The 25,484-nt window shown below is 45.3% G+C and overlaps 2 protein-coding genes across 2 annotated transcripts in view; one reads left to right on the forward strand and one right to left on the reverse strand.

Annotated features, from left to right (window-relative positions):
• znf407 (zinc finger protein 407) overlaps positions 1-25,484 on the reverse strand; it is a 169,656-nt gene that overhangs the window by 74,519 nt on the left and 69,653 nt on the right. Inside the window, exon 5 of the mRNA XM_085365138.1 lies at positions 13,017-13,091. Coding sequence (XP_085221264.1) covers positions 13,017-13,091 — 75 coding nt within the window. The remainder of the gene's footprint in view (positions 1-13,016; positions 13,092-25,484) is intronic.
• On the forward strand, positions 4,128-6,563 carry LOC146622440 (uncharacterized). Its single transcript, XM_085366773.1, has 4 exons — positions 4,128-5,738; positions 5,814-6,054; positions 6,145-6,283; positions 6,371-6,563. The coding sequence occupies exons 1-4, from the start codon at positions 4,128-4,130 to the stop codon at positions 6,561-6,563; spliced, it is 2,184 nt and encodes a 727-aa protein (XP_085222899.1).

The raw sequence follows: 25,484 nt of genomic DNA on the forward strand, positions 1-25,484 counted from the left end.
GAATTACAGTAAGGACCTGAGTATCATTTTATCATTTTACTTACACTAAGTAAAAGTCTGATCTATCTGACAATCTAAGATTTTAGAGATTCACGTATTATTAAGCTTAACTGTGACGTACTGGCAAGTGTTGCTTAGCCTTTAGAACATGTTATAGGGAGGCAGAAAAAGAGATAAAAAGCTACACACAAATGATACATTGAAGCACAAATGGCAATGTCTGCTGAAAAATGTTTCACAGCATAATAGCATCAGCGTGCAGTCACAAGGGGAAATATAATAATTCTCGAGTCCGCATAAAAAATAAAATGAATTAAGCAGTTCCATATTTAGCTGAAAAGAGAAAAGTTCAGGAAGTTGTCCAACTTAATAGTGGCCTTGTTGATCGCTGCCTGTTCTGTGTGTGTGTGTGTGTGTGTGTGTTAATCACCTTCCCCAGGATATATCCACGACTGCCGCTTGCCCGTCCAGCTTACATTAATTTAATCGCTGCTCAGCTAATTCATTGATTAATTGGTTCATTAGTGATGCCTGGCAACATCCGTTTCTCCTATGACAGTCTGATGTTTCAATAGAGAAGAAAAACAGGCTGGCAACAGCCCAGTTTTTCCACTGTCCCACTGTGCATAATGTCCACCGCTGTCAACAGTTAGCCGCACAATTGTGTCACTGAATAACTGCCTGGTTTTCTGCCACAGGATGTGAAATGAATACGAAGGTGAACTGTGCACATTCTCTGTTCTTGTCTGGTTGAGTAATGTCACTTGGGCTTCAGCAGTGGGTGACATCATTCTTAGGGAAAGGAAAACTTAAAAAGTTGGAGGGACTCTCGGCGCTGCACTACCCAGATGAGGTAGGTGTTGTTATGAGAAGATGAAATACTGCTGCAGATTAATTCTGCAAGTCAAGGTCACGCCGCTCTGACATGACGAGTGGCTTCCAACTCTTGGACGAGCTGTCGACTCCTAACTATAATTATTATTAGTAATAGGAGTCGATAGGACCCCGCTGCACCCTGCGACAAGGAGCTGGATGTTAGAGTGACCAACAACAACACACAGCCTCTATAGAAGCGCTGATGTAACAGCACTGATACCCATAAAGTGGCTACAGCGTGCACGACCTCTGACCGCTCTGCTTGAAGACACCAGCTTAAATTTATAATTGGCATTTTGTCACGGCAGTGCCTCTCAAGCATTGGCATTACTGGGCTTTAACTAATGTTGAGTAAGACCACAAGGGGTAGAGATTTTAGCATTAAACTGTGTCAGCTTTTCAGAGAAGCAACATGCCTCTCTCACACCCCTACAAACACACACACACGTACACACACAATTCTGCACCATATGCCCATGACAAGTGCATAAAAATCGTTCCCAAGCGATAGCACAGGCCAACCCATAAAAACTTAATGCACCTAATTTTCCAGTAATCAAACTTTTATAGACTGCGATGGCTTTTAAACTAACAAATTTTAATTATCGCTTAATTTTAACAGCAATATTAACGCGATCCCTCATTCTGCGAGTGTTCATTCTCCATGAAATATTGAGTAGGGTAAACAGGGAGGAGCTGTCCGCTGGCTGCTGTTCAAACAAGCAGCCAGCAAACACAAAGGTGATCTGGGGGTCGGTGAGGCCTTGCCAGTACCTCGCCAGGAAAATGTGGACTGCACAGACCTCTGGGAAAATTGAGCCTTTTCTTTTTCAGTTCACTGAAATTGGACTGAGAAGTACATTGCATTGAATTTTGGTCTATTGTGATTCTTTTATGCCATTTTCATATTATTAAAGAAGAAGAAAAAGCAGACTTGGTTTTTTTTTTTTCCGGGGGATGCTTAAGAATATTTCAAAATCCTTGACTATTTTTAAGTTAAGACCTTGCTGCTGTTTTTTTCTTCCATGCTTCTTCATGCTGTTTTTACATTCCTGCTTACACAACTAGCAGCACAGGATGTTATTGACTGCTGCCCTTGGGTGGCTGAAAACTAGGCCTTACCACCCAACACCAAACCAGAGAGGCAAAGTGCTGACACAGGCAGATAAGGGGAGGAAGAAAGAGAAAGATTAAAGAGCAGATTCATTATCAATAATTAAGGGAAAGGATTTATTCTAATGAATTAGGGGTTGTCTTTATCTACTCTTTATCTCCCCATCACACCACTAACTCTCTCCTTTTCCTCCCCCTCTCACAAATACGCACATGCCCTTGCACACACATACACACACTGGTTCGTGGCTTTTGTGTGACTTGACCCCTGCATGCTCCGTGCGGTCCATATTGCCACCATGCTGGCTCTAGGCAGGGCTCTTCCGCCCCCGCTCCCCGATTCCAGGCTGGACCGTCTCAGCCCTCTGTGTAGGGGCAATATGGCCGCACTGCATGGCACGCTGGGATGCGGCTGCGAGCCCGGAGCCCAGCACCCCCGAAGCCAGATGCCTGCTCGGCCAAGTTTGGCCCCTGGCACAGCAAATTATGTATCAATTCTGTCACGTGAACATAGAAAAATATTTTCAGTGCATTATCTAGAGTAGAATAGTGGTTCACCGACACATCAGGTCAATTTTCAAAGCTTAAAATAACGTCATGGAATTGCTGTCCACTTCCGATACTGTGTGGTATTTTTACAGCTGATTTTATTCTACACATCAGAATATGCACCGATTACAAATGCAAAAAAATAAGAAAAAAAAGTGGGACAAATAAATTTATAGCATATTTTCCGCACACGTCTCGCTGCAGTCATGTAATGCTGGATGCTCTGAATATCCCTGCCTTCGTTTTGTTAGTCATCACACCTGGCCTGCATGCATCATGCTAGCTATTTCTGGATTGTTGTTCATGCCTTTTCACCTGTTTCCTTCGGAGGGATTTTACCACCCGCATATTTGGCACAGACATACAGCAGTGCTAGGAGAAACAAAAAATAGCAACTGCACTTGCGATCAGAAATCTCCCAAAACACTGAAATCACTCTCTCCAGCTGCTTGTATCATGTGTTACAGCCCCACCACCCCACCCCATCTACTTAAAACAAATATATCTTTCTTCTGGGTTGTCAGCACTGCTGTTTCAAGAGTGATGAGTGTATTAGTTCAAGGAGTTTATTATTACAAGCGTGAAAATGGCAGGCGTTTTAACAATTACCTACGAAAACAGGTATGCGAGACAGGTCAGTAGTCTTTTGGCACCCTGTTTTCAAAGAACTAATTACAAGCAGTTGAGTCAAGGTCGATGCTGTCTGTCACGCTCTCGAGCCACTCCCCTGTTATTAAAGGGTGGATTTAAGGTGCTTGCAGACCCCACAGAACAACAGAGAACACACCGAGAGGTTCACCAAGTTTATGAGGGTAATATACAACAACAATAAAGAATAAGGGAAAAGAAATCGCACTGTGTTAAACAGTCCTAGATAAGTTCCCTTAAAAATCTTGAAACACACATATATTGTCACGGACCCAGCTCTGGAGGACTCGGGGTCCATGAGCAGTTTTGACTCACCTCCCGTTGATATTGTTGTTATTATTATTTGGTGATGTGTGTGTTTTTCTGCACTGTGCTGTGTTAGTCTGTGTCCCACTCATATGTATAGGCAGGGTATGGGTGTGTATGTCTGCGGGTGTGGCTGGAGGATGGAGCTCAGCCACCTGCAGGCCTGAGGGGTGTGGCCCTGCGGAAGGACTGGCCACACCTGAAGTTCATGCCACACCTGTTGGTGATCAGGGCTCGTCGGGGGAGCTACTTAGGAGAGAGTTGGAGCTCCCACCGGCGCGGGATCATTAAGCTAAGACTCCAAGTCAGTGTGTAGCATTAGGAAGTGCGGATCGTGTGTGTGTGTGCGCACGCGGGTTCAGTGTTTAACGGCTGCTTCTGTATTGTCCTGCAGGTGAAACGAGGGACCAGAAGGGCAGCACGCACAGGGTGTGCAGTAACACAACAGCGGGGAGCACGAGCACGAGCACAGACGTCGGAGGGAAGCACGCACATGGGGTTCGAGGGAGCAACGGGGAGTTATTGTGTTTACAGCTTTCCACTGTAAATAAAGAGCACTGTTTGCATCGCAGAGTCTGCGTTTTGGGTCCTCCTTTCCCCACATCCCCACGGTCTGCCCTCCAGACCGTGACAGAATGATCCCGCCAACCACCATGGACCCAGCAAACTCAGGAGTTGCCACGGAGGAGAGATTGCTCGCGCAGTTATGGGATTACTGCCGGAGCGTAATCCAGGCTGTAGACCCACACAAGAGACACCTACAGGTAGTGTTCCTTGACAATTACCTCACATCCACTACCCTCACCATGAACATTTTGGACATTAACAAACTTAGGCAATTGATCACTAGTTTAAGGGAGAGCTCGAGTTTTGAATTATTTGGCTTGGGTGGCCCGAGCACGGACAGTTCGGCTGCTCTCCTAGAGACTCTAGCCGCTTGGTTTTTCACGCGTCGGCGGAGGGCTTTCCCGTCGATGCTCGCGGCACAATCGTTTGATCCGCCATTACAGAAGGCATGCCGCACTCTCCACCACCATTCCATTACGCCTCAACCCACTCCTGCGGTTTCAGCCCGGTCAGCTGGCAACGGACCGACAGCGCTCATTACCGCAGTGAGTAAACCAGACTATATTGTTTCAATAATAAACCCTGTCATTGACGATCAAAACACAGATGAACAGCGGATTTCCATGCACGCGGCCCCGCCTTCACGGAGGAGAAGGCGTCCTCGCAAGCAGCGTTCAACCACATCCACACTCACTCCTGTGCTGGTCGAAGACTCAGGACCAGCGGCTCTGGACGCCACAGTGAGTAAAATGGACTCTGCCGGTGTTATAAATTCCCTTCCTGTAAACACGAAAATAGAAACTGTTTGCTGTACCTCCAAAGACTCAGAAAATGTTCCCTCTGAGACTGTAAGCTGGGAGCTGCGGAGTTCCGAGCATACAGACCCAAATGACTTTTTGGCTCAGTCTGACCGTATGGAGACGGAGGTTCTCCCCAGGGCTTCCCCAGAGGCCAAACTGGAGGTCTCAGTTGCCTCTGGACCCCTGGAATTTGTTGAGCCAGCTGTAACATTTTCATCCTCTCCACCCTTCATAATAGCCATCTCACCCTCACCTCAGCCTGCTGCCCAGCTGGTAGCTCAGTCTTCAGTCCAGTCAGCCTCTCACCTTCATCCTCAGTTGGAGGTCGATATGCCGGCTGGACCACCTCTGCCATCATTTCACCCATCTGTCCCTGCATCGCTGTCCAGTCTACCGGGAGTAGCTGCCACACCATCGTCGCCTCCGCCCTCTGCAGACACTTCTTTACCAGAGTTCCGTCCGACTGTAGCAACCACAGTACTCTCGGCTTTGCTGTCCGCATCACCTGCTCTACCTTCACCTTCCCCACCTGCGGACACCGCGTCACCATCTTCGCCTCCGGATCATCCATCTGTGGCTGAAGCGCAGCCGGAGATGCCCGCACGGCCAGCTGTGGAGCCCTGCGAGCCGGCGCAGGAGCCCGGAGAGCGGGAGGAGCAGCTCAGCGAGGCGGAGCAGGAGCTCAGAGAGCGGGAGGTGCCCGCACGGCCAGCCGTGGAGCCCAGCGAGCCGGAGCAGGAGTCCGGAGAGCGGGAGGAGCAGCTCAGCGAGGCGGAGCTCAGAGAGCGGGAGGTGCCCGCACGGCCAGCCGTGGAGCCCAGCGAGCCGGAGGAGGAGCAGCTCAGCGTGCCGGAGGAGCTAGGCGAGCCGGAGGAGCCCGCACCGCCAGCTGCGGAGCCCTGTGAGCCGGAGCTGGAGCAGCTCAGCGAGCCGGAGATAGGCGAGCGGGAGGAGCTCAGCGAGCCTGTGGAGCCCGCGCTGCCACCGGAGGAGCTCGGAGGTCCGGAGAGACTCGCTCAGCCTGAACTGGAGGTCAGCGAGTCAGATGGACCATCACGTCTAGCGCGCCCTCCACGCCAGCTACGCCCAACGCGTCTGCGTCAGCGACCGGCGCGTCATCGACCGGCATGTCATCGGCCATGTACCACACCTCGCTGTTGTTCACCGGAGCTGCGCTGCCGCCACTGGAACCCGGGCAGGCCGCCTGGGGAGGAGCGCCGCCGCCGTCGGACCCGGGGCAGGCCGCCGGAGGAGCAGCAGCGCCGCCACCACCACTGGATCCCAGGCAGGCCGCCTGGGGAGCAGCGCCGCCGCCGTCGGACCCGGGGCAGGCCGCCGGAGGAGCAGCAGCGCCGCTACCGCCACTGGATCCCGGGCAGGCCGCCTGGGGAGCAGCGCCGCCGTTACTGGGCCCGAGGCTCGCCACCGGAGGGGCAGCAGTGCCGCCGCCACTGGAGCAGTGGCAGGCCCCCAGAACTGTTTTGCTGCTGCTGCCGGACCCGTGGCCGTCTGCTGGAGCTACAACAGCGCCGCTGCTACTGGACCCGGGGCCCGCCACCGGAGGGACAGCGGTGCCGCCGCCACTGGAGCAGTGGCAGGCCACCAGAACAGTTTTGCTGCTGCTGCCGGACCCGTGGCCGTCCGCCGGAGCTGCAACGTTGCCGCCATTGGACTCGAGGTAGGCCCCCTGAACTCTTTTTGTAATGATGGGCCGCCTGAGACTGTTTTGTGGTGTTTTTTCTTTTTTTTGCTCCGTTGCAGGGGGTGCGGTCGGACTTTGGAACTATGACCTTGGGGGGGTTGTTTCTTTTGTGGTTTTTGGTTCTGGCCCTCCGTTCTGGACCCCCGCCGCCCGCCCTGGGTTGGTTGTGCTGTGGTTTTTGGTTTGTGTTTTTGTTTTCGGGTCGTCGGGAGCCGACCCTTAGAGGGGGGGTACTGTCACGGACCCAGCTCTGGAGGACTCGGGGTCCATGAGCAGTTTTGACTCACCTCCCGTTGATATTGTTGTTATTATTATTTGGTGATGTGTGTGTTTTTCTGCACTGTGCTGTGTTAGTCTGTGTCCCACTCATATGTATAGGCAGGGTATGGGTGTGTATGTCTGCGGGTGTGGCTGGAGGATGGAGCTCAGCCACCTGCAGGCCTGAGGGGTGTGGCCCTGCGGAAGGACTGGCCACACCTGAAGTTCATGCCACACCTGTTGGTGATCAGGGCTCGTCGGGGGAGCTACTTAGGAGAGAGTTGGAGCTCCCACCGGCGCGGGATCATTAAGCTAAGACTCCAAGTCAGTGTGTAGCATTAGGAAGTGCGGATCGTGTGTGTGTGCGCGCGGGTTCAGTGTTTAACGGCTGCTTCTGTATTGTCCTGCAGGTGAAACGAGGGACCAGAAGGGCAGCACGCACAGGGTGTGCAGTAACACAACAGCGGGGAGCACGAGCACGAGCACAGACGTCGGAGGGAAGCACGCACATGGGGTTCGAGGGAGCAACGGGGAGTTATTGTGTTTACAGCTTTCCACTGTAAATAAAGAGCACTGTTTGCATCGCAGAGTCTGTGTTTTGGGTCCTCCTTTCCCCACATCCCCACGGTCTGCCCTCCAGACCGTGACATATATACAGAAATCATTTCCAGTATGAAGTCACTTGTTCATATATAAAGTATCAGGGTTGTTACTTAAAAGATGTGATGCTCATTATTCATTACTGACTTCAAATGTGATTGTCCCTCCATGTTTCTCCTCCTTAGTCTTTGCTGTACTAGTCAACACCAAACACTCAAAACCGATGACTGCAACCTCTCCAGATTCTAGCTGCTTTCATAATCAGGATAACTCTATTGTTCTCCTGTGAGTGAGCATTTTTGATGTGTAAAACTAAATCAAAATCAAAACCAGCAGGGATACTTTTACACATTTCAGACACTTTGCAATAATTTTTCCCACTAGGCTTGCTCAGACCCTGGAGATTATGTATTCAGATGAAAATGGGCTGAGGAACACGGATAACTCAACTCAGTGAGATATTACAAGTGGGCGCAAGAAAAGAAACAAATTCTTATTATCATCCCGAGCTGTAATGCAAAATATTACAATGTAAACCTTTTGAGATGACTGCGAGCTATTAAGTCAGACACCGTGCAGCCAGATTATTGTAAAACTAGGAGGACACGTGGTCCTCCTAAGCATATTTCTTTGAGAAAGCGCAAACATACGAGCAGATAAAAGGACAAAAAGCCCTCATCTCCGCTCGATGCCTGCAGTGAGGAGTAGTGGTGTGACTGAGACGAAGACCTAGTTGTGTCACTTTATAACAGTTCAGGCTCTATCTCGCTCTCTCTTTCTCTCTCGCCCAGAACCTGTCAGATAGTTGGGAGTCTGTCATCACACCCTTCCTCCCCTCCAATTCATCTTCCTCATTTTTTTTCTCCCCACTGGGGTTAGAACAATATAACCGTCTAATATTAGCCGTTTATTATTAAGTCAGATCTGACCATTGCTAGCCCACCGCTGCCCAACACATTCATTAGTAGGACGTGATGGTAAGGAAAGAGGAGAGAGGAAAAGAGAATATCATAGAGGTATCGGCATAATTTCTATTTATAACTCTTCATATGAAAAAAATCATTTAGATCTACATATTCCTTTCATGTGTATGGGTTTTCTGTGTTGTTCCGTCATCTTCAACCCTGGGTCAGAAGCAGGGAAAGAAAGTGGTCTCCATATGACAAGAAGATTTGTAGTGATCCTTATTATACACTTTTAGTTCAGCTTAAATTTCATATTAACAATTTAGAAAACAGGAAAAGCCATCTACACTTCACTGAAACTGCCAGCTTCCAAATTTCTTTGATCCGAAGGAGGCCAAACAGATTGGATGTTGAACTTCACAAGAAGCGTGATACGAAAAACTGTCGGCAATGTCAGGCTTAAAATTCACATCAGTAGAACTCCTCCTCACAGATACCCCCGCAAAACAACTTGGCGTTTGAGATCCCAGACAGATTTGGCTAAGTGGGACCCGGTGTAACCGTCGGCTACTCAGGTCTTTTCCTCCTCCTCTCTTCCTTTGACTAACAGATCTCCCCAGTGTTCTAAAAATACCTGGTGAACAGGGCTGTAGAGATGGTGATGAAACTGCCTCTCTGACACTGTCCCACTGCAATCCATCTCTCCACCGCCTGCCAGCCAGCATATGTTTGCAATTGGCTCTCCCCAACAACCCCCATTGCCTCTCACCCCCCACCCCCCTAGTCCCCAGTTGCTGGTTCAGATACCCACCCCTACACACACACACACACACACACACACACACGTGCACAAGTCCCCATCCTTTACCTCTCCCTGTCTTTCTTTCTCCCTCAGCTACTGTCCTCGTCTCCAGGTCTAGGCTTTCAAAACCAGTGCAGTTATCAATCACCAAGGCAGCACTGTCAGGTCAGCCCAAACCATCTCTCCCTCTCTGCCTGTCTCTTTGTCATCCCATCTCTTTCTATCTCCTCTCAACTCCTTCTCCCTCTTCCGTCCTCCATCCTCTGCCTCCTCTCTTACACTTGCCCAAATTTGTTCCACTTAAAAAGCCCTCCCCAATGACCTTGTGCTAATTAAGCTGCACTGTGTTAGAAATATGATGGTTAATTAATGATGAGATAAATTCTGTCTGCGGGACTGTCAGAAAAATGATGACATCGTGTTTTACAGGTTTAAATAGAACAAACCTTGTGGCCGTCCTCCGTCTAAGTGTGCATGTAGGTGTGTGTGTGTGTGTGTGTGTGTGTGTGTGTGTGTGTGTGTGTGTGTGTGTGTGTGTGTGTGTGTGAGGGCGGCTGTGCGCACGTCTGCACATATTTAAAAGGAGTGCAACAAACAATGAGAGAAAATAAGAGATAAAAGAATGAGCTTTTGCTGGTAGAAGTGGAAGTAAAGACTTTCTTTGCACTTGCCCATTAACATAACTAAAATATTTACTACACATATGTTAATATAGGTGCAGTATATGTTAATTTATGTGTGTGCTTATGTGATGATATCTGGCATAATACTTTAGAGTTCAGCAAAATGTAGGTTATTCTTGTTCCTATCTCTTAAGCTAAACACACTCCAGCTCATTTAAAAGTATCAATATTATCATTCCAGTCACTGCCATGTTAGTGTTTGGCATGACAAGTGGCCACATGTGGATGAGAGGGTGGTGGTGCTAAGTCAGCTAACACTAGCTAGCGTGGTGGAGGTGCATCCACAGTGTGCATATCTGCTAATCAATGCTAAGTAACAGAATACCAAAATAACAGAAGAACTCTCAAATGTCAAACTGAAGAACTTTGTGGTTGGCCTGTCCTGTACAGCACGTCATGTTATTTGTCAGTTGGCTCCACTGATAATCCTCCAAAAGGCTCCAACATGGGCAGGAGGTCCAGTTTTATGACTCAAATTAGAAGAAGTGAGGCCTAGGCGACCATTATTGGCTGTTATACAGCTGACTGTGCCGCTACATCTTTCAGTTGAAGCAAACAAACCTTAAATTTTGCTAGCTCTGGGACTATCAGACTGTTAACATACTTTTTAAAGCTTTTTAAAGTAGGGCATTTTAACACTGGTGTCTATTGGGATTGACTTGTGTCTGAAGACATCCTCTAGCGGCTTCTCCACAAACTGCAGTTCGAAACGCTGAAATTAAGCATTAGCACAAATTAGCACGGGGCCTTGTTGCATTTGGGGGCAAAAGTAAGACATAGATAAACCATTAGCCTAGTGCTGGTCAACTAAATATAAAGTTCATCTTAATAATGACAAACATTCAAAACCTGAAAGCTGATGCTTTCATGAGTCTTTTCAAACTATCAAGAAGTCACTAATGTGGGGGACACAAGAAGTATACTCAAAAAGATACCAGGTTTCATGCACAAAACATACCTGTTTATAAATCTGGCTGGTCTCTCTTTTAAATTTGTGCCACTCACAAGTTCAAGTCAGAATGGGACTGAATGGGAATCTAAAAATTGAAGCTGTGTGGTACCAAAGCACACAGGAAACAACTAGTAGGAAAATCTTCCATATTTAAATCAGGTGTAGTTTTCTGTTTTTTGTTGTGATCTTTTTAAATTACAAATCATGTATAAGTCCAATATTATTGTGGTAGCAAAGCTGAATTTAAGTTGGACACGGCCAGCAATCGCTTCCGCAGTCTGGATGTTAAACTTTGCCTTTTAAGTTATGATAAATTCTGATCTCTTTTATAAATGTTATAAAAAAAGATCAGAAATAAACTGAGACATGAAAGGAAAGCAAAGATGGGGAAAAAAATATGAAGTTTACCCAGTCTGGCCAACAAGACATAGTTCTTTTGCTTTCACAGTTGGCCTTGTAGACAAGACGCTAAAAAGCAAATGTGATTGATTTAATAAATGTTTAAGTGATTTTTCAGAGGCGATACTTCTTGTTACCATTACTGTGGAGAAAGTATAGTTTTTGAAAAGAAGTCTTGACAGCGATCAAGACTTTACTCTGATCAAATAACGAGAAGTCTGAAGAATTTTCTGAGCAAAGTCCTTTTCAAAAGTTGTTTAAAAATGAAGAAAAACTTGCATGAATTACAGCATTGTTTGCATTTACTGGGAAAATGCCACCCCAGTACTGAAACTGCCATTTTCATCTCTGAATTTTCTATCAAGCCCACCAGTACCTCAGGTTACGGCAGATGGTCCGACATTATTCATGCATGCCTGTTACCTCTGTTTTTTCTCTTTATGTAGATTGTAAAACTCTCTTATTTTATGTCTCTTAACTTTGGTCCTTTTTTTAAAAATGATTTCTTTAGATGTTAAATTATATGACTGCTGTTTGACAATGTAAACAGGAGAGACATCTGATCTGTCGCAGCAAAAACAAGATTTAACCCTTTTAGAAAAGCAAAACTGGGGGTACTCTTGAATCTCCTTTTTGTATCTGTATCCTGTTTTTCATTCATTTCTCAGTGGACATGTGGCAAGTGTAGAAAAGATATTGGACCCCACGTTAATTGGTTCAAGTTCCCTGTAAGGCAAACATCAGGATACATGGTTGTAGTGGACGAGTCACATATGTAAATGTATGTAACTGAGAGGCCATATGTATGTATACTGTTACATAAGAAAAAGCATGGAGTTCTGTCAACAGACCTTGGATAAATAAAGGTTACGATAACAAAAAAAACAAATGTGGATGAAACAGAGACTTGAAGCAGTTGAGGATATGAGGATTTGTTTCCATCTAATCCAGATGAACAGCTGACAGTAGGAATTTAGATGATAATGTCTGAGAGATGGAGAGGCATCTGGTCGGGATGCTTACTTCCATATCTGAAGCCACTTGTCATATCTAATACTGCACGTTGTCAAAAGTATCAATTTGGTTGCGGAGTAATGAAAAAGTGGGTCTGTTTCTATTTTAGCGGCTTGCTTGACAGATTGAGAGGTGTTTAACGTCTCATTTTGACTTGTCAGGGTGGAGGGGGGGCTTCACAACTTCATCTCCTCATCTTTCGTTTTCTCACACACGCACACACACACACACACGCACACACACACACACACGCAGACAGCAGGGCTCTGTTTCTGATAGACAGGGCCAAGCGGGAGACATTGCGCATACACAGAGACACACACTCGCGTGCACAGACAGAAATGGTAAAAGAAACATCATTCATCTCTAATTCAAGAGGGAGAGCAGAAAGTAAGATGAGGGAGAGAGCCAGATAAAGTTTGACAGAAGAAAGGGATGCAAGCAAGAGAGCGAGGAAGACAGAATGAGTGAAAGCCATTTAACTCATTAGGGAAAGGGAGGATCTCAAGTTATATTTAACTTGAAATTTAACTTGTGGGAAAATTTTGTGCTTAAAAGCTTGCAGGCCTCCACCGGGGTTGTAGCAGTCATCCTCCACCATCTAGAATTAATTGCCTTCTGTATCGCTTACTTTCATTTCTCAAAAACACAGATGCTTGGAGAACCAGGTAAAGAAATACTTTTTAAAAAGGTTTACTTCTTTATTTGCCGACAGGTTGTTATGCACGAAAGTTGGGAACACGCAGAAACCATTCTGCACGCGATCCAAATAATTAATTTTTCTACCAAACTGAAAGCTGAGCATGATGTGTGGAAAATTCTGTTGCATGTGTTTAATTTACCTCTCTTTACGCTGTCCAACTCCATGTTTTCCCAGCAGATGGGTGCTGAGGTGTTTCTTCATAACAAAGGCCCACCTGCAATACACGAAAAACACAATGCCATACTTTTAACAAAGGAGTTTTAACGAAATTTTATGCCACTTTAAAAACACATTCGAACCAATCAGCACTCGTGGAAACCTTTATACACTCACTGGCAACTGTTCCAACTGCTCATTAATACAAACATCTAATCAGCCAATCGCATGCCAGTGACTGTGAATTCAGGCATACAGCTATGGTTGAGATGACCTGCTGAAACTGAGAACTGGAAAGAAAAGTGATTTGAGTGGCACGGTTGGTGGTGCCAGACGAGCCGATATTTCAGAAACTAATGATCCACTGGGATTTTCCCCACAAAACCATCTCAAGAGTTTCCAGAGAATGGATGCCACTCCTGTCACCCTGTTCTTTTCTTTGTTTTTATCATCTTATCGTCTAGCTAGCTACTCCCTTATTCACAAGGGGTCACCACTGCAGGTAGCATGGCATTAAAAAAAAAAAGGGAGTTTTTCATTGCCTTTCCATGCCGAATCAAACCGACAACTATACTTGTGGCTGTAGCTCAGGAGGTAGAACACGTCATCTACATCTACTGATCGGAAAGTTAGTGGTTCGATCCCTGGCTCCTCCGGTCTGCATGCCAAGTATCCTTGGGCAAGATACTAAGCCCAAGTTGCTCTTCGAGGCATCCACTGGAGTATGTGTATGAATGTTAGTCAGGAAGCACTAAAAAGCTTAGAAAAAAGTGATTGGCTAAATGTGGCATGTTGTATAGAGCACTTTGAGTACTCCGGGAGAGTAGAAAAGCGCTATATATAAGAATGAGTGTATAAAATAGTAGACTGTGCTAAGAAACCTTTTCTTGACACTCTAACAGTGTCCATGTGTCAGACCACTGACTCTGGTGTACTGAACTTAATAAAAAAGAATTCTAGCAAATCCTGTTGTGTGCATTTTCTGTTGTCAATGTTTAACTGTCAGTTTTAACATTAAAGGCTTTAGTACTATGTGTTGCCAGAGGCGCAACAAGTTTTAAATGTTCACAGTTCACATAGTATTCACTGTGAAATGTTATTTCTGATGTGCAGATTTAAACTAAACTACTGGGCCAATGTGAGGCCACTTACTACGTGTCTTCCCTGCTCTCTCTCGCCCTCCTTTCCCGTCTTCTTTCCACTGCCCTCTCTCATTAAAGGCTAAAAAACACCACAGAAGTAAGACAGAAGTGTCCTAAAAATAATATCTCAACTGAAACATAATAGTTATGTAGAATGATGTCCTTGCAAAGTCTTTGTTTTGGTAATCTATTTTTCCCTTTATTATGAGGGATTGTCTTTTGCTTGTCTTATGTTTTCCAACTGTTTTAAATAACTGCAAGACAACATGAACCCATCCTTCTCTTACATATGTAGTTTTTGATAATAAACAGGTTTGGGTAAATAAGTACTGCTGTAGGTGAACTGTTCAAAATGCTGTACATAAATGTGTGGCACAAATGTGTACACATATGCGAGGATTTATAAGCTTGTGTATCTGCAGTACTTGCAGTAGCACGCATACACACTCAAACATACCAGGGTGCTGTCGTCTGACAGTGACCACAATGTACTGACTTTGTCGAGCGCCCTGAGTTTACCGTGTCTCCAAAACAGAATCTGAAAACATAATGAACGGATGACAAGACTAACTACTCTGACATCCAAGCAGCTTCACCAGTGTTTTCATCCCCTGGCCTTTTCATTTAGCACCCATCACTTCCCATTACTGTGCAACTGAGAGACAATGACCACATCTGAGAGCTGAGGAAGGAGCTACATAAAAGAGGCAGCGGGAGTTGAACCAACAGTCATGTGGTCGGCACTGTCGCTGCACATGCTTGGTTCCCCCGAGTCTCGCTCCTCCCAATTTCTTTTTTCTTCATATGGATGTTTTCACTTTTCATTTCTTTGCAAGGACATCATTCTATTTTCTCTTCAGCTAGCCCGTTTGTACCTTTTTGAAGCTTTCAGTCTCTCATGAAGCAAAAGCATAATTATTTCACTAATTATGTCACTACCCCACTCTACCCCAGCTCCTCCAACGTCTGGACACACACACACACACACACACACACACACACACACACACACACACACGGCTATGTCCTCCATCCCATCATGGCCCCAGAGTCCCGTCCGTCATCAAGGCCCCGAGGCCGACTCTAACTAACACTACCACATAAATATTCAAACATGTTCCACTGTTTTGCCTCGTTATCATCACTCAAGATTTTCTCAATCCGCTCTAACTCAATCCATCCATCCGTCCAGAATGCTGCCTTGGAGTTAAACTGGGAGCAAATGTATGACTAAATCCTCTATGCTCCAATCGGCAAGAATGGCAAGATCAAAATGCTGAGCCTCTCTGGCCCACTGGAAGCGCCTCTGACTGACACGATCATCTATAAATAAACAAACAGCATAATTAAGACATTTCTGAGAGGGTGGGTGAGTGGGGGGAGGTTAAAAGAATTAATCAATACATTTGAGAGAATAGCACGGCCTTGGAACACTTCACGCGTGCTTGTTTAAGTCGTCGTGTTTAGACGTGGAGAAAAAAAGAGCTTGCAAACATTTCTGTTAATTATGTATTACAGCTGTCCTTCATAAACCTAATTACAGAGTGCTGAAAGGCAACAGGGGCAATTTGCATATGCGCATGAAAGACAAGACATATGCAAAATATGATTTTAATTAGCATTCTTTGATAGCAAGGGGTACAAATTAAACTGGCATGTTGAGAGATTCTCATCTCACCCCTTTTTTTACTGGATTATTCTCAGAGTGGCACGAGTGCAAGACGGTTAATGCCCTGTGGAGGCACCTGGCACAGGCTGCACACACACACACACACACACACACACACACACACACACACACACACACACACACACACACACATGGATCTTAAGATGCATAAATGTGCAATAAGAACACATGCAAACCTAAATAACCATACACAAATGGAAAATTCCAAAGACACAAACTTACAAAATCGCAATTAGCTGTTCACCATGTGATTATCTAATACACATAAATGGCTCTGATAAGGAAGCAGGGAACAAACACACATATATGCACAAATAGTGATACAAAAACAAACAAATAGCAATCGTTGCTCACAAAAAGACACCACGAGTCCCCAATTTCTCATGCATACACACGCACACACTTTTACACACAGAAAGATCCCATATCTAAATGTTAAAGGGGCAAATCCATTTGTTTAAGGCAGTCTGTAATCAGCCCCCTGCCCCTGGTGTGTGTGCATCCTCTGCCATCCAGGTCAAGGCCTCAGCTTGTCGTCCTGCTGCCTTGGGCTGCATCATCAGCCCAAGCCATCAGCCTTGATGGTTATTGTAACAAAGGGATACTTTAACATGCCATTCATCCATATCAATTCTCTTCCCCCCATGAATTGAACTAATAAGGCTGTGCCTCTGCCCTCCAGGGAGGCTCATAATATCCATTGCAGATATGAAAAAAGAAAAAAAAAAGAAAAAGAAAAACCGAGGCGCTGGTGTTTCACGTTCGACTTTCCCTTCAGACTAATCGGCGCGCCACAGCTCGTTAGGTCCGTGACGTGCCAAAGCTTTACCGATAAGCAGGGGAGACACGGCTCAATTACCCACAGTTACAATCTTTCTCTTTTTCTTCCCTCCCGCTGCCTGACGATGAAGAGATAACATGTCAATATTTGATACAAACAACTTCATTTGCCTAATGGTGTTCCTGGATAGGCCCATCTAAAGGTCTAGAAGGGATGGGAGATCTAAGAAAAGGCCTCAAGCAAATCTCCGCTTAGACGTACCGTGGCCACCCGCCCCAAATCACACAGTCCTGTTTCCAACAGCTGTACACGAGGCATTGTGGGTTGGAGCCAGATTGGACAGAGGACAGTTTTCCAACTTTTTCTTGAGTTGCTTTCAACTAGGTCTTGACAGTGACACTTGACTGTCAAGAACCCACGTGAGTATTATCATCTCTCTATTAATAGACAGGCAATGCAAGGGAAGTGAACCAGTGCTCATAGTGGCAGTAATGGACAGCTGTTAAGTCAGAAATAACTTCAAATTCAATGTCAAACAGAAACTAGTGTCAACAAATAATCAGACAAGTCTGCAGAAACACTGACGTGACTGTATTCAAGTTACATCGCTAAGCTCGCGCACTGTTACTACGTGTGCGTCAAAAGAAGTGAAGACAGAATCTGTTTTCTAAGTCAGAGTTTTCTCCAAAACATTTTAATGAACAACAGGAAGATGCTTGAGCATCCAGGTTGTTGCCTGCTGTGCATGGCAACAACAGAACGCAACATGGGAAAAGCTATGAGGTGAAAAATGAAGCTGAAGTCAAACAAAGACGTGTACTTTACTTGGTTAGAAGGTAACTGAAAAGCCATTACGAGAGCTACCAGATGAAGGAACTGCTCAACCCTCACTGGGCGAAACCACTGAAAACCTCGGCAAGGAAGAACAGTTCCATCGGGGAAAAGACGAAACGGGAGGTAGGGTTGAACTCTGAAGTTATGGCACTATGGTTCAGCTCACACACACACACAAACACACACACAGGCTCTGCAGTGGTCCGCTGGGCCCCAAAGAAATGAGTGTGTGCAGGCTCATCCAGCCTCCTGTGCAAGCCCTAATGATGGCCTCCACCTGCTGCTTTAATGTCACAGCTGGATCGCCCTCCATCCTTCACTGACTCTGACTGCCATCAGCAGCAGGTAGCTCCCCTCTGCACACTCCTCCCTCCATCTCAGCTTCCTTTATCTCCCCTCACTTCCATCTTCAGTTTCTCCTTTTCAATACATCCTCATACCTCCACACTCCAACAGCGTAATGCTTGATTCATACTACTTCTATACCCTATGCCATAACCTAACAGCATGGCCTACAGAGTAATCTGACATGCACCTTCCGAAAAATGTAGCTACACGTCGCATTGACACAAACCACAATAACTGTGATACGTCTGCATGTAAAAAGAGTATATTCATGAGTAAAAAGACATTACCGCCATGAAACAAAATGTAATAGCAGCAGCTGTATTTTTCCATCGGACACATAAGGCATTTTTGGAGTTTTCATAGTATAGACTCAATTCTTTCTGATGGCTGGTCTTCCTGCATTTCATTATGAAATAACTATTGTTCAAGATTTATTATTATTAGATCCAAGTCCCACATGATCAGCTGAGTTTCACCTGTGATGGCAGATCACTGCAGACACACCAAACACAAATGGCATCACACAGTACTATGCATGTGTTTAATGTATAACATCATTGCAGTTAATGACAATGCTCCATATGGAGCAGACATGCTGCACAAACTAAACACTATTAGTTCAAGGATGCTACAAGCACATGCTATGCTTACAACCAAATAGGAAGAGCCATAGGAGTTAAAAAAAATACCCCACTACGCCACAACTAATTCACTCTTCAGAGTAAACACAATGTGCTTTTTCCTTGTTTGTTTTATTTATTTATTTATTTTTTATAAAGCCATCCTGGAGAAGCGGAAAACCTGGAGGTAAGTTGACATGTCTAATCTGCGAAGCTTTGACAGGCAGGTGAACTGACAGAAGAACAGAAACCAACACTTGGCTGACAGCAACCCTGGAGCGCCGAGACAGCTGCCGACATGTCAGACAGACAGATAAACAGACAGGAACCAGAAGTCGGAAGATAAGACATTTATTGACAGAGAGAGCGACTTGCTTTTCTGACACAGAGACAGACAGGCAGACATCAAGAATAAGGACTCAGAAAGGAGGGATTCTGCTGAGTTTACAGGCTGAGTTTAATGGATGTTCCGCAAGTCAGCCCATAGCGGTAGATGGGGGAGAACTAAATGTGATGTCAAATTTTGCAGATGTGGAGATAGATGGTGATAGAAGGGTGGAAAAAGAAAAGCCACAGGAGGGAAAGAAGGGAAATAAAGGAATGTGAGAAATCATGATGGAGTATCTGGATAAGTCGGAGTGAACGTGAACTAAGGTGAGAACCAAAGGCAAATGCAGTTTGCGGTGTTGTCGCTCTGTTTGACAGAAGCGAGAGGCGACTTCACATCAATATTGCTCAGGCTTATAGGAGATGCACTTATGGAAACGTCCCATAACGTAACAGACATTAGGGAGGGAAAAAATAAACAAATAAAGCATCCAGACTGATTTTGTGTTTTTGAGCTAAAGCAAGCACTTGATCTATTCTAAGATGATCCCGATAAAAATAAAAGAGGCAAAGCGTTTCTCTGACGACAGATCAACGTCGGGGCTCTCACTGAAACAGACACCTCTCACTTGTGACGCCGCCGCTCGTGTGTGCGCACAGGCCCGCGCGCGTCCTCTAGTTTTAGAGGGAGGTACATAAAAAGCTCACTTCGCCTCTCCAAAGGGGTTTTTTTGGATCATCTGCTGAGGCAGGTGATGGGGCTTGACGGATTGATTGAGGAGAAGTTCTCATCGACAGTGGCAGCGCCCCATAGAGTTCCCAGCTCCAGTGCACACTGTTCCATTAAAGGATCATTTAGAGGGAGAGCAAGTTCCACCTGCACTTATGCAGAGCACACGCTAATGTGAGATGAAACAGACATTTTCAAGCTACAGGAAGGGAGAGAGAAAGTGCAGGGGAAAAAAAAAATTATAATAATGAAAAATAAAAATTCAGTCCCTTCCCAACAGCGCATTTCCATCTTCAAGAGAACGGCGATTGATGAAGTAATCTATTATTGATATCATCATCGCTATGCGCCGATGGCAGTTTCGGCGTTAACAGAGCCCCCAGCTCTGAGCGTCATAGCACTGTTTGCATATTATGCTACTCAGCTTCATTATATTTTCTAATTAACTCCTTTAATTTGGGATTTAAATCCTGAGCGAGAGAAGAAACTTGAAAATGCTGAACAAGAAAGAATAATGCCGTATTCGGCGTCGAGATGAAAAGTGAGATGGAGAAGAAAAGAACAAGGTACAGGACAACTTGGAGCAGTTTTCAAAACAGATTTCTAAAAGCTTGGCATAGCATGTGTGGCATCAGCACAAATATGATTCACTTTTATGGATTAAACAAAAGCGGCGAGCACTATCCGCTACGAAGACAGAACATGTCCTGAGACACATTTTAAATGAAATACATTACATACTAAAATTACGCTGTGCTGGGAGGAGGTGAAAAAGTCTCATTTTACACAACAAAACAAAATGAATCAAAAAACGCCGGTTGTTAAAGGCTGTTAGCTTCTGTTGCTAATGCATCTTTCTCTCCTTCCTTCCCTTCCTCTCTGCAGTGCAGTTAAAGATATGAAAAATATATGTGCTTTTTATCCACCCCCCCCCCCCCTTTCTCTCTCTTTTCCACTGCGCCGTGTTAAATCATTAAAGAGAAGTCCTGCTCATTATCTCTCTAAACAAAACTTCTCTTAAACCAAATAAATCACCGTTGCGCTGCGCAGCTAACAGCCGTGAAGGGATAAATTACAAAGCGCCTCACTGGCAGCACTGGTATTTTAAAAAGCTTGCTGCACAATTTCTATGATGTGCAGTAATTTGTAATGCAGGTTTCCTTATGTTTATATGGTCTCTTCAGGTGTGTGTGTGCGCGCGTGTGTGGTGTATGCTGGGGAAGAGGTGAAGGGTGGGGAGTGAAATAAGAGTCTGTTTGTGTTTCTTCAATATTAAGCCCGCTTTGGCACAGAATCTAGCACTAAGCAAAATTACTTTACAACCCTGAATATATTTTTATAAAGTAGATAATACTGCTAAGACAGCAAAAAGACATCACACGGGATAAGATTTTAAACGCCAGTGCTAAAACTTTATGTTTGGACCGAAAGATAGAACAGCAGTTAACATGGATACAATTAAAGGACATACTGAAAGAATTCATGTAAGAGGTTCTTAAAGGCAACATGTGTTATTTGAAGCTTGGCACAATGGTATTATATATACACGAGTGTGACTGACTGAAAGAAAAAGATGAAATAAAAACTGTCTCTTTGGTCCGAGAGCCAGATCGTGTGACCGCTGCCATTACGACTAGCTTCATTATAAACAGGAAAACACCCCAGCAGGGTCGCAGCTTCTGTTAAACCGTGTAATTGAGGGAAGAGACACCAGCCACCCCCTTTCACCTCTGCAACCCTCTGGACTCCTTCATGAACCAAGAACTGTGATGAGCCCCTCCCGACCTTTTTCTGGGCCCCCAGTGGGTACATTACGCTGCAGATAACAGGGCTGCACTAGGGTCCATTTACAACAGCGAGCCTCCCTTGTGCCTCCTGGGGATGAAAACCAATAGTAGCCCCAGTATCACGCCCCCGCACCCACAACAATGAAATTTAAAAAAAAAGGAAAGAAGCTCAAAGATGATTTATTCAGTCTGTTTGCTTATACACTCCATCTGCACATCCTCTGAGAACAAATTAAATGTACAAAAAAAGAGGATGAAGAAACAATGGTTTAATATGAAAAGAAGGAAACGCACTGAAATCCCGATGCTAAAGGTCCAGAATAACTTTATTTGTGACACACGCTTACACTGTATTAGCAGAAATGCAAGGCAAATGTTAACAAACCGCAAAAACCAGACCAAACTACTGCTCCTAAGAAAAAATTTAAAAAAGGATGCAAAAGAAGTTTAAGTAAATCAAAGAACACCTGAGCAATTGCCGGAGGGAGGGCTGAAGGTGCTGAAAACTGAAAAGATGCACAGAAGACAACCTTTAATTTCGACTGCTGTTGTTTCTGGCGAGTGGTCTCGCACATTAAAAAGAACTGAAGCAACATGACAAGTGAGAGTTGTGTTTCTCTCACAATAGTTTTGCTAAAGCAGACAATCCATAAAACATAAGGCCTCTGTATTGACGTTTTTCTTCAGCCGGCTGAGTGAAGGGCGTAGCTGGGATGTCAGGACTGTCTGTCGGCCAGCTACCACTCTCATTATCCTCGCGCCTCTGTGAAGGGCAGCTAAGGTCACACTCCAGAGGAGCAAAATAAACCGCTCTGGTACTAATCTAATATTCAGCGATCCTATCAAAGAATGACTTATTAGGCTCAAAGAACTGGAACTGTTGATGGAGAGGAAAGATTTCTCAAAGTGGAAGTTCACACTTTTTTTTTTTCTTTCTCTGAGTAAGGAAAGTTGAAATGTAAAATGTGACACCTGTCATCTCTGGGTGGCAGAATTAAAAAGTACTTTCTCTAACCTGGAAGTGAGTGAATATTTCCTCAGAGGTTCAGTGGGGTGTCAGCGCTCTCAAATGGTATAAAAACAATGGACTTTCTGGAGATTGAGCGAGAGTGCAGCTTAGGAATTTACACAATGCACCGTTCAAGTGTTATTATAGATGCTGCTGCCTCCTACTCAAAGCTAGCGCACTTCTACACCTCTCAGAAAGTATGCATGCACGCGCACACACACACACACACACACACACACACACACACACACACACACACACACACACACACACACACACACACACACACAAAGGATGTCTTTGTTTGGCTGTTGCCGCCGTTGTCTTGACACCTACCATCTGCCGCCCCAGCAACAGAGAAGAGTGAAGAGATGAGTTTCTCTCTGGAAACTTGCCCTCCACCCCCCCACCCCCACCCCGTGACAAAAAACACCCTGCAAGGTTTCACTCAAACGAGTGCCGGCCTCCCTCCCACTGCCAACACTTTCTGATGCTCCACAGGTTGAATCGCTGCTCAATAAACAGCCAATTGCCACCTTTTCTAATACCTTGCCTAATGAAGTTTATGCTGCAATGGATACAATGGTAAATAAGCCACAAACAACACCACCACCAACACCACTCAAGAGCAAAGAAAGCCTTTGTGAAAACTCCCAGGTTCCCACTCAGCCACTTAATAAAACCTTGTTTCATTGAAGTGTGTGTACAAGCGTGTGGGAAGCGAGTGGGGTAAATTGGGACGAGCCTCCTCAGTCACCATCTATAGACGCGAGATGTATCAAAGAGAGCGGGCACTCAAAAGTAAATGAATAAATAAATAAGTAAATAAAGCACGCTATGCAGATGAGGGTGACGAAGCCTCCATCTCAGCCCATTCTGCGACGCGCTGGCCATTCATCACCTGCACATGCAAAGCGCCCGGCTCTGGTCCTTAGCATATTCGCATATTCTAATGAAGTCTCACATGCAAATGAGGACGACCTTTTCCTTTTGGCCTTTTCTTTTTTTTCTTGCTCTCTGATTCTTTTATTTTTATATATATATTTTTTTACAACTTTACATTAAGACGAGGGGAGTGGAGAGTGCTGGCTGTAATGGCTATTAGAGCGACAGGCTGAGTACGTGACGTTGTGATCTAAACTCAGCAACGCTGTAATTAGGCTAATCTATTACCAGACGGCGCCTGTCAGGAGATCTTTATGGCAAAGGACAGACTTGTCAGGCACTTTATTTATTAAAACTGGCTCTGGATTTTCTAAAGAGATGGTCAGTTAGTCCCACAGAAAAAAAAGAAAGTACCCACACATTGACATGGGCTCAGACACAGATAACAGCAGCACCCATGGGACCTTACTGCTGCCCCTGGACCTTTGAGGTGCTACATGCTGTGCAATCTAATATCGACTAGGTGTGTCCAGCCTTGTATCTGTACAGACTGACATCAGCTTCAACTTGCATATTAAATATCATCCATTTAGGGTATTAAAAACCTAATAATGTGAGGCTGATTTTTCCTCCACGTGTATACACATTTTAAATTACTTGTTATTTTATTTATGTATTGGTTTTTTAAAAGCAGAAAACATTTTAAAGAGGTTTGTCACTACTGGCTTTAAAACCCCTACTGATGACAGTCCAACTGTCTGGCCACTTCCCTCTCTGGCTGTCACGAGTGACCAGCAGAGAGGAGGGGACACCAGCCGTCACTAGCCCTTCCTCTCTTCTGTCCACCGGGCAGGGTCTTGTGCTGTCGGCGGGGAGGCGGGAGAAAGTTATGCCTCCTTACTGTGACTTTGAACTTTCTGAGATGAGGCATAAATATTGAAATATTGAAATGAAAGATGCGGTGGGGCACAGAGGAGGTGGGAGGGGGAGTAGAAGGAAGAGGGGGAGGAAGGGGGGGGGGGGGGGGGGGGATAGACGGATTGTGGGGGAGAAGAGACAGGAGGCCCACTGAGAGAAAAGACAAGGCCCTCACCCTTCTGCCAGGCTGCATTCTAGCAGGCCGACAGTTATGGATAGGAAACATTACTGCTGCTGGTAATTAAAGCAAAAACTAATACTGTCTCTTGGATGAGGGGGTTTCACAGTGAGCATCCATTTGTCACTGCTGTACACTCGCCAAGGCCAGATTAAATCTCTCACATATTTAGTCCTGCTGTGCACTGGGGTGCAATCTATCTATCTATCTATCTATCTATCTATCTATCTATCTATCTATCTATCTATCTGTCTGTCTTCTTTTTAACTAACATTGGGTGTCAAACTAAAAATCCTTCCACATTAAATATAATAATGTCGATTCTGAAAAGATTCCCACTTAATGAACCAGCTATTTACAAAAGAGTGATGCCTAAGGTAGCTCAAGAAACACGTGCAATTGCATCAGCATGTTTCATTTGTTTTCCACATTCAGTCTACCGTCACTGCAAAGAAATGCTACACTGGTGAATCAATGAAACGCGCTGGCATGGCTCCTTGACTGTGCCACTTTACTTCCCTGAAGTATGGCATGTGTAATCTCTTTGCCAGCATTAAGGCTCTAAAACTGACAATTATTTAGATCCCCGGCTCAGAAGAAATTAAAGGTTCAGACTTTCATGACGTGATCCAGCAGTAACGAGTTGCAACACAATTCTGAGCAAACAGTCAAAAGTCTGAACAGCGTGGCCTGTTTCTCTGTGACACTGTGCAGAGCCATCCGACGAGCCAGACTGGACCTGTGGTCTATCTATCTATATCTGGTCTAAAAGCCAGACAAATTGCATGTGGATAGAAAAATAAAAGTTTATGTTTAAGATATTGGTTTCCATCTTCAGGGCTTCTTTTGCAGAGTCTGGACATTATAAGCTGTGAGAGACGACGGATGATTCGCCCTCCTTGTAGAGGTGGCTGAAGGTGAAAGCCAAGAGAATCGTATCAATTCAAAGATCTTAGTATCAGCTTTCAGAACACATGTAGGTCAACTCCTACTAAAGAGTCCTCAGTGAGGCAGTTAGTGACTGACTGAGCGACTGACTGCAGAGTGGCAGTGAAAAGGCCACTGGCTGCGGGGGGGGAGGAGGAGGGGATGCCGTGTCACCAGACGGAGGAGATCGGTGACACTGAGCGTGTCACAGGGTGACGGCTGCACTCTGCTAGGACCAGCAGCCCCTCCAGCACTGTCAGAGGAACCAGCGGCTC

Source organism: Diplotaxodon limnothrissa, linkage group LG11, assembly GCF_057381915.1.
Source record: "Diplotaxodon limnothrissa isolate DT_005_m linkage group LG11, D_limnothrissa_male_GT1.1, whole genome shotgun sequence".
Lineage (NCBI taxonomy): Eukaryota > Metazoa > Chordata > Actinopteri > Cichliformes > Cichlidae > Diplotaxodon > Diplotaxodon limnothrissa.

What these genes read in the sequence shown, in the direction of transcription:
- LOC146622440 (XM_085366773.1), top strand. Translation starts at nt 4,128, where the DNA reads ATGATCCCGCCAACCACCATGGACCCAGCAAACTCAGGAGTTGCCACG. An exon ending in TAGGCGAGCCGGAGGAGCCC is followed by an intron (nt 5,739 to 5,813) that starts GCACCGCCAGCT and finishes GAGCGGGAGGAG; the next exon opens with CTCAGCGAGCCTGTGGAGCC. An exon ending in CTGCCGCCACTGGAACCCGG is followed by an intron (nt 6,055 to 6,144) that starts GCAGGCCGCCTG and finishes ACTGGATCCCAG; the next exon opens with GCAGGCCGCCTGGGGAGCAG.